General features: G+C 52.9%; 1 protein-coding gene across 8 annotated transcripts in view; it reads right to left on the minus strand.

Moving 5' to 3' along the window:
• MEIS2 (Meis homeobox 2) overlaps nt 1-8659 on the minus strand; it is a 318037-nt gene extending 309378 nt beyond the window's left edge. For 3 of the 8 annotated variants that reach the window (XM_078659434.1, XM_078659431.1, XM_078659435.1), the window contains exons 1-5: nt 7881-8042; nt 5449-5678; nt 2907-3048; nt 1847-1897; nt 1249-1299 (exon numbers count right to left, since the gene is read on the minus strand). In XM_078659434.1, coding sequence (XP_078515560.1) covers nt 1249-1299; nt 1847-1897; nt 2907-3048; nt 5449-5678; nt 7881-7892 — 486 coding nt within the window. In that variant the 5' untranslated portion in view covers nt 7893-8042. Of the gene's footprint in view, nt 1-1248; nt 1300-1846; nt 1898-2906; nt 3049-5448; nt 5679-6002; nt 6311-7880 lie in introns of those variants that run through there. The other 5 variants (XM_078659433.1, XM_078659436.1, XM_078659438.1 and 2 more) reach the window with 4 other exon arrangements.
• Nucleotides 8660-9145: the final 486 nt, after the last annotated feature.

Consider the following 9145-nt stretch of genomic DNA (forward strand, 5'->3'; position numbering starts at 1 on the left):
CACTTCAGAACCTCACTGCAGCTGGAGCAGTATCAGTCTCCTGCCTGTACGTTCACTTCCGGGACACCTCTCTGGGGCTGGTACATGCCCTCTCTCTGGTGTGCACAGCCTGTGTGAGCTGCCTGTGGAGATTGCCTGCCACTTCTCCACAGCCTGTAAAGGGCCCAAAGGTGGCGCCCTTGGCCCTCTCTGGAACCCATGTAGAGGGGCTCTGAGGTGGGCACGGAGCATCACTATTACCTGGCAGGCCCCGCCTGTGCACGTGAACGCGGGGTCCTTACACCTGCACCCTGTGCTGCTGGACACGGATAGCCTTTAATTCTGTGCACGGGGCACCCGTATTTTTGGACAGAGTCTGTATTTCTGTCGGCCTGTACAGACCAACATGGGGAGCCGGGGATGCTGTACGCAGACTGCCTGTAGTGTGGGCACTGTTAGCCTGTACTTAGGCAAATGGAAGCCTGTGTTTCTCGTCACGCTTAGCCTGTATTTCAAGACACAGAGAGCCTGCATTTCTGGGCACGGTTAGCCTGCACTTTGGGCACATGGGCGCCTGTATTTCTGAGAAGTGTTAGCCTGTAATGTGAAGCACATCGGCGCCTGTATTTCGGTGCAAGGTTAGCCTGCGTTAGTCTGTATTCCTGGTTACGGTTTGCCTGTATTCCTGGTCACGGTTAGCCTGTATTTCGGTCGCGGGTAGCCTATGTTAGCCTGCAGTCCGGGTCACGGTTAGCCTGTATTTCTGGGCCCAGTTACCCTGTCATTCTGGGCGCGGGGCGCCTCTATTTCTGGACGCCGGGTCCGTGCAGCTCCCACGGGGCGGCGCAGCCTGTGCTGCAGCCATCTGCCCGCCCCGAGCCTCGGCAGCCGAGCCGCCCCTCTGCCCGGGTACTTATTTGCTTAAAGTTGGGGGTTAGGAGCCAAGGAAACATTTACTAAAGCGGCATTAGCGGGACACGGGCTCGGGGGCCGCCGGATTTAAAGGCCACGGGGGCTCGGAGGGGTCAGAGCTTTTCATCTCAGTACATGGCCCGGCTGGAGGGGAGGGAGGGGGTGCTGTGGGCGGGGGTGGGCAGAGAATTAGAACACGAACTGTGAGAGGTGTGTGGGGGGGGGACCCCAGACTCGGAGCTGTCGGTCCAGAAGTGGCCACTTTCGCACAACTTTTACGCACTTTAACGCAGCAGAAGTCCATGTAGGAACTGGGACCCCCCTCGCCGCCCCCTCCCCCAGCCCTCACCCCCATACCTTCTCCAGCTCCAGGAGGTGAAACCTCAGCACTTGGATGGCCTGGATCATCTGCAAGAAGTGGTAAGGGGGGGGTTTAAAAGCTGTGCTCAACCAGCAGTCCGGCCGCCCCCTCCCCTGCACCCCAAGCAGCCTCAAACGCCCCCCTGTCAGGTCATATGAGTAATTACCCCAGGGGCCAGACCCCCACATTTATTTTAGTTTTAAGATCAACCCAAGCCCTTTCGGAGCCCTTCGCAGATCCCCCCCCCCCCACCCCGAAAAGATCCCGAACGTAAAGGATGCGAATTACAACCCATTCCGAAACAGGGCTGCAATTTTAAAAGCGTTTACGAAAAAGGGGGTGTTACTAGGTGCTGCTTTCGTGCAGACTCCCACCCCAGGTCATGGTCTGCGGTTGGGGGTACATACACCCTCCTGTATGCACAGAATCCACCGGACCCCCAAATACATACACAAACCGCTCTAACGCTGCCCGAAGCGCAGAGGTGGAAAGGCTCGAAACTGAAACCCTTAAATTCGCGATTTGATATGCAATGATTTGTGGGGTGCAAGCAGAGGCCCAATCGAAAATAGAAACATATTTTGTGATTCTTACCAAATTGTCCAGTTCTGGGTTTGAGGAAAAAAGTGGTTTTTCTGCGCGGACCTACAAAAAAGGGTAAACGTGAGGTCAGAGGTAGAAAACAATGCATTCAAAAAAGAAAAAAAAATGCCTGGGGACAGTTTACTTCTGAGCTGGGGAGGGGGCGAGACCGCAGGGCTTCAGGGGTATAATATATCCTGTTGGCTCATTACCCAGCCCCAAAAATACAATTTATTGCACGGGTCACAAAGTGGCCCTTCTCAGTCACCTCACTCTCGAACTGTGAAAGAATCATAGGGAATATATATATATATTATATATATATAATCATAGGGAATATATATATATATATATATATACACACACACACAAGTACACACAAATATATATATACACATATATATATATATACACACACACACAAGCATACACATATATACATACATTATATATATTATAGATAGCTAGATAATATAAATAAATCAAAATGATTACCCAGTTTATTTGTGAACAGAAAGATGCCTTTTTTTCATTGAATACACCCCACGCACTGACAGGCGCACAGAAATATGCTACTTTTTTTCATAACGCAACAGAGATTTTTTTAAACAGTAATATCGAAGTACAATATACATATAGGTTTGTAGAATATTATGTAATCGTTAAAATATGACCGGCGTCTGTTGCCAGTGAATATCTATTTACTGATATACACGCACAGATATGTACATTTATATAAATTAATATATAACAGATTTATAGAAAGTGGGTTGGTGTAAGCACACGTGTTGATTCATAGAGATGTAGACACACGTACTGCCTGCAGATATATGTATATTACAACAGCCATGAATGTCTCCAAGTGCACATTATACAGGTACTCCCTCCATACATACAAGCGCACTGAAGCCGCCTGCCAGGCGCTACAGCCAAGTGCACGAGGACTGAACACAACAGCGTGAAGTAACCATGCAGCGGCTGTTTGCAGCCAGCCAGGGTGCCCTGCCGGGCCGGGCCAGTGTGCTGGTATTTCGGGTGGGTGAAGGGGCAAAGGCGGATAAAAGGCGGAGACCTGTTTGGCGAACACTGCGATGTCCTCGTTGAAAGAGTCGGAGGAGCAGACGTCGCCCCCGGCCACGCCGGGCTCCCGGGGGGTGCAGGTGGCCAGCTCGCACTTCTCAAAGACCAGGGCGAGAAGGGGGAAGAGCGGGTGGCTGCGGGGGGAGAAGAGAGCATGTTAAAATCAGGAGTCACACGTGGAGGGACACATGCATTGGTGAGCACGCGCTGCCCTGGGCCAAGGTCTGGGGGGGGGGGGGGACAGCACATTGAAACCCCGCAGGCACCCCCATGTCTACACATGCAAGAGCCGCACAGCGCGTCTGTCTGTCTGTCTCTTGCCGGCAGTGGCGAACAGCACAGCTACACGCATGGCCCGTGAAACCCGGGCACGCACCGAGGCTTTCGGGTTCACCCTTCTGCACTCTGCGGGGAACAGGAGCCGTGTCCCCCCGCTCTCGGAGCCCCCCACCCCAGCTCAAAAAAGCTGCTGTACATATGAAATGCGTGTTCCTCAGTGCGTCTATGCAAATATGCCTGACTATACATAACTACGAACATGCATAAACAACACACGCACAACTGTATGTGTGCGTCCTCGAAGAAAATACATAATAGTCACTATGTGTGCAGTAATACACATACGTGTGCAACAGTGTCCATAGTTACAGACATGCATGTAGACATCGATATGCATACGGGCGCTCATATACATATGCTCAACTTCTATTAGCGCCAAGAAACCCACGGATAAACACGCGCTTTGTAAACACGCTCTGCTATAAATACTTATGTTATGCTATACATGCATGACATTATATATGCATATTTTGTTCATGTAGTGCAAATATATATTATATATAAATACAACCGCGCGCATGCGTGTAATCACATTTACACAGAGGTGAGTAGCCAGCATGCACCTATACGCACAATATATATGTGTTCCTTACAATATATTCACACACATATTTTGTGAGCATATAAATAAACACCCGAGCAGAAAAAATGACCCAATTTTCAGATATTTATAATCATACGGTTATTACATGTTTGTGGGCGCGCAGTACATACATGTGCGGGGTCATGCTCACACATGTGAGCTAAACACATCTTTCTATTTGCCCTCGCATGCGGATGGACCACGCTTCAGAACAGAGAATAGAACATTACATCATACATATCCAGGCACGCGCATGTTTTCATACTTATATGCGTGTCTGCGCGCATAGTCGCCAATATTTTCCATTTTAGGAGCTTGAAGCTCCATGAAAATCTCGTTTAAAATACTGCTCTGACTGAGGAAAACCTGGCCCTTTCTACAGCGGCGGGGATAGAGCCTGCCGTGTTGTTTTTATTTTTTTTATTCGGGATAACAGTCCTGAAACGCGCCGTTACTTTTCCCAGCTGCCAGCCAGATCTCGGATACCTTCCCCTAGACGTTTACCGTGTAAAAATAACTGCCGATGCTATCTTACGTGTTTTACATGTTTTACACCAGCGCCTTTCTGCGTCCACGCCGCAGCGCACGTGTGAGCCTGGGAATATATGTTCGCAGAGGAACTATTATATTATATTACATTATATTAATCCATTTCAGTTCTCTTATATAGCTAGATATATAAACTGTGCCTCTTTGCAACCACTGCACTGAAAGTGTCAATTCTCCGATTCTCGAACCAAAGTGAAGCGCTGAGGATAGCAGGGGTGTCTGAACTGGGGCCCTAAATAGAATAATTAGGGGCCCAATTCTGTGCCACCGATTGAAGTTTTACCCGGAGCTGCCCAGAATACACCCCAGTCTATATTAAAACTAAAGAAGAAAAAAACACTTTTTAAAAGGCTGACAGCAGTCCCTGGCGAAAAAAAAACATTTTATTCTTCCCTTTTATATTCCTGTTTTATAGCTCCCCAAATATTGCACACAAGCAACGCTCTTCGTGCCTTAAAATAGTATTCTTTTTTTTCTCTATTCCCATGCCCGGTTCTGGGGACACTCCAAATCGTTGCTGTGGAATTAGTGAGCAACGCTCACCCGTTAGTACGTTTGTTAGATTGGAGAGAGTTATTTTATTAATGTATTGTAATTACGCCCCGCCTGCGCCCTGGCATGAGATCTGTCTCCCAGGCACTTATGTGATGTAAGGTTATTATCCATTTGTGTAACATTTACTCTGATTATGGGAACATTTGAACCCCACGCGCCCTCCACTTTAAATACTCCCACAATGTAAACAAAGCGCTCCTTGGAGGCTGGAGCACTGAACCAAAAGCAGGATGTTATATTTTTAAATGTAAGAGTGTTTTTATGCGTTACACACCGAGCGCGACTCCGACAGCTCGTGTGATCTTGGGTGGACACGGCTCTCTCTCTCCGCCCAGTGTGATCTTGAGCTAACATCTGTTCTGTGTGATCTCGGGTTGATGAGCCCTGGTCCCGCCCTATAAATGCCAGTATATCCCCTATCTACATATATGTGGGTGGGAGGAGGGGACACCACACGAAAACGGATCGATTATCGATACGGATCGATTATGGATACGCGCACACCTACCCATAGATGGAGTCTTTGTCCCGCTTCAGCGCGTCGTTGACAGCGGACCCCATGCTGCTCGGCATGACATTGGGGTGGGGGGCGTGGGCCCCGTAGTGCTGGCTGGCGTGAAGCGGGGGTCCGTGGTTGAGGTGGTGAACCGGCGGGATCGGCCGGGGGGCGTGGGGGTCCCCGTACATCGACGTAGGCACCCCCACTCCGTCCATCCCGTAGTGGGGTAACTCATCGTACTGTGAACAAAAAGAAAGAGACAGAGAGAGGGGAGAAATACACGGAGGTAGTCAGAGGAGAAAAAAATATCAAACAGAAAAGCGCAAGAAAGGGCACTCAGGACACGCAAACACAAAACAACACGTTGCACCGAGCGGCAATCGAAGGCGTTCATTCTTGAAAATGAGAAAAAAGGAAATTAAATAGAAGATGGGCGTAGAAGAGAGTGAGAATCAGAAAAACAAATAAAAAAACAGAAATAAACAAGAGAAAAAAAATCACGATGAGTGGGTATCCCCAGACAAAATGAGGAGAAAAAAGGTTGGTAAAAAAAAGGAAGTTACCAGGAACATAATACGAGCAGAATTCTTTCCCAGATTCCTGTTGTCAAATTTGGAAGAGAGGCAGAGAAAAAGGGCAGAGCCAGGCAGCAGCGGCGGCAGCGGGTGTAGCTGTGGGAGGCTGCAGCAGCAGAATGAAGGCGCTGTGTGTGTGCACACAGAGCTGGGAGAGGGTAGAGAGAGAGACGCACTCACTCACAGAGCCGGGGAAGAGAGCTGGGAAGAGGAAGACCCCCGGCTGGAAGCCACAGGCTCAGCGCTGTGGAAGGGATCTGCCCTGCTCTCTCGGGAGCGACAGGCAGCTAGAGAGTGAGGAATGCCTGCGTGTGCACAGGCAGCAGGCACACAGGATAGGAAGTCACAGGCAGATGGGGGGAGGGGTCGCCCACGAGTGGAAGCACGACAGACAGCCACTGGGTCAGCGCAGCACTCCCGTCTGTGGAAGGGATCTGCCCTGCTCTCAAAGGAGTGACAGGCAGCTAGAGAGTGAGGAATGCCTGTGTGTGCACAGGCAGCAGGCACACAGGATAGGAAGTCACAGACAGATGGGGGGAGGGGTCGTCCACGCGTGGAACCAGGACAGACAGCCACAGTGTCAGCGTAGCACTCCCCTCTGTGGAAGGGATCTACCCTGCTCTCACAGGAGTGACAGGCAGCTAGAGAGTGAGGAATGCCTGTGTGCTCACAGGCAGCACACAGGATAGGAAGTCACAGACAGATGGGGGGAGGGGGCGTTCACGAGTGAAACCAGGACAGACAGCCACTGGGTCATAACTGCACTCCCTTCAGTGGAAAGGCTGAGCCTCGTATCTCAGGAGTGGCTGAAGCTGGGGCTAGCGCCTAGAGAATGGGGAATATCCGTGTGCACATGGAAATGCCTCCTTGTTTACAGGGAGGAGGGCTAAAGGAAGAGTGAAAGCTACAGGCAGCCAGGGTGAGAGTGCACATGCGAGTGGAACAGCAGGCAGCCTCGGGGTCACCACTGCACCCCCTTCAGTGCAGACGCCGCGCCCCACTGCCCCAGGAGTAGCAGCGTCTGTGACAGGCGCACAGAGAAAGAGGAATAACGCTTGTGTGTGCACAGGGAGCTGCCATCGACGAATGAAAGCTCAGCAGACAGCCACAGGGTCACCACTGCACTCCCTTCACAGCAGACGCTGCGCCCACTGTCCCAGAAGTCACAGAGTCTGTGACAGGCGCCCAGGCAGAGAGGAACACTGTGTGTGCACAGGCAGCAGGCACAGAGAACGCCAGGAAGTGACAGGCAGTCTCAAGGCAGGCAGTCACGGGGTGGGCCCTCCACCCCTCCGGGCGAGGTCTGGAGGTGCAGAGAGCCCGGACAGTGGAGAGAAGAGAGGGTCCGGAGAGGGTCCCTTTCAATGCCTGTAGGAACCTCCTCCTGTAAACAGAAATATTAGGTCTGGCTGTCTCTGTGTGCAGAGTGCTAGGACACGGGGGGGGGGGGGGGGGGGGGCAGGGGGGCGTAGAGAGGGTGAATCAATCTCCTTGGCGTCTCTTTCGTGTCCTGGCTCAGCGCTGAAGGAATCTGTCCATGTGATAAGAACAGAAGAGGCAAGGGAGAGACTCCAGGCATGTAAACACGGCACCCTCGCTGGCGCACACAGCAGCAGGGTGCTCTCTGTGCACACAGACGTGCACAGCAAGAGACAGCGTAGGAGGCACGGACAGGGTGGACCAAAGATTGTATGGGCAGCCACAGGGCACCTCTTCCAGTGACCTCTCTTTGCGCATCCTTTCCAAGACTGTCAACCCTCAGCGCCTGCAGCCCACCCTTATCCAGAAGCCCCCCACCCCCACCCCCCAAGGATTAATCTAGGAAACTAACCCTGTATGGGGTGGGGGGGGGAAGAGTCCACCTACCCTCTGCGCCATTAGCCTGCGCTCCAATAAACTCCGGGTCCCCGCGTCCTCCAGTCCAGTGCAAGAAAAAGTGCTTTCAGAGGTAGAATCCTGGCGACCAAAAGTAAAGACGGGGGGGGAGGGGGGCGTGTCTGGTCTGTTCCCCCAAAAATCCACTCACAACCTTCTCATGCTCTCCAAGGCGGCCAGAAAAAGTAACCGAGAAATCCCAAAACAGGGAAAATAAAACGAAAATGAAGCAGCCGAAAAGCCCAGGGCGCGTTTCCCGTCCAGAGTTGGGGTTTCTTTGCTGATTGTGTGTTTCGCGGCTCCTTCTTGGTTCCTTGTTTCCTTTTCTCCTTTCTTGCTGCCCCAGGTGATCAAGAAGGGCTCACAAATTAAATGTATATATCGTCCCTTCTCCTGAAGGCGAAGGTCAGAGCGGCGCCGTCAGCAGCAGCAGCCCCCGTGCGCCCTGGCCGTGGGCTCGCATGGCTCGGTGCCACGCCAGCTGTCAATCAAGCCAGCCCGGGGTGTCAGGGTGGCGATGGAGGGGCGCAGAGTCCAGCTCTGCCCGTCCGCCGGGTGTCCGCCCCCTCCGCTCGGGTGCCCTTTTGGGGGGACTTTCTTTCTGTTGGGCAGCCCGGGGCGCCCCCTGCGCTCGCCCCTCCCTCCCCCGGGAGTGCGTAAAGTGCGGCGGTGCCGGGCCCGGGCTGTCGCTGCCTGTCTGCCTCCCGGATGACGGAGTGTCAGAGAGTGTTGGCAGGTTGGCTGCCGTCTGGCTTATAGCACGGCTTCACTTCGTGGGGCTGATCGGCGGCGGGAGAATGGGATGACGGATCCCGGAAGTGCTGCGGCCAGAGCCAGTCCTGCGAGAGAGGGAGAGGGTGGGAGGGAGAGGAGTGGAGAGCCGCCCGAGCAGGCAATCAGCAGCAGGGCTCGGGGAGAGCGAGGAGGGGCGGGGAGGCAGGCACGCCGAGAGCAGCCACTCAGACACAGGGAGCTGGCTGCAGGGTGAGACCCCGCACTGCACGCAGGAGCAGAGGCTGAGAGACGTGCAGTGCTGCCTCCGTGCACAGAGATAGCACAGACACAGAGCTGGCTGCAGGGTGAGACCCCGCGCTGCACGCAGGGGCAGAGGAGGAGAGGGCTGTCTGTGCAGAGGAGAAGAGACATGCTGCACTGCCTCTGTGCACAGAGATCACACAGACACAGAGCTCACTGCAGGGTGAGACCGTGCACTGCATCCAGGAGCAGAGGAGGAGAAATGCCGCACCGCCTCTGTG

This window comes from Lissotriton helveticus, chromosome 9 (genome assembly GCF_964261635.1).
Source record: "Lissotriton helveticus chromosome 9, aLisHel1.1, whole genome shotgun sequence".
In the NCBI taxonomy this organism is placed as follows: domain Eukaryota; kingdom Metazoa; phylum Chordata; class Amphibia; order Caudata; family Salamandridae; genus Lissotriton; species Lissotriton helveticus.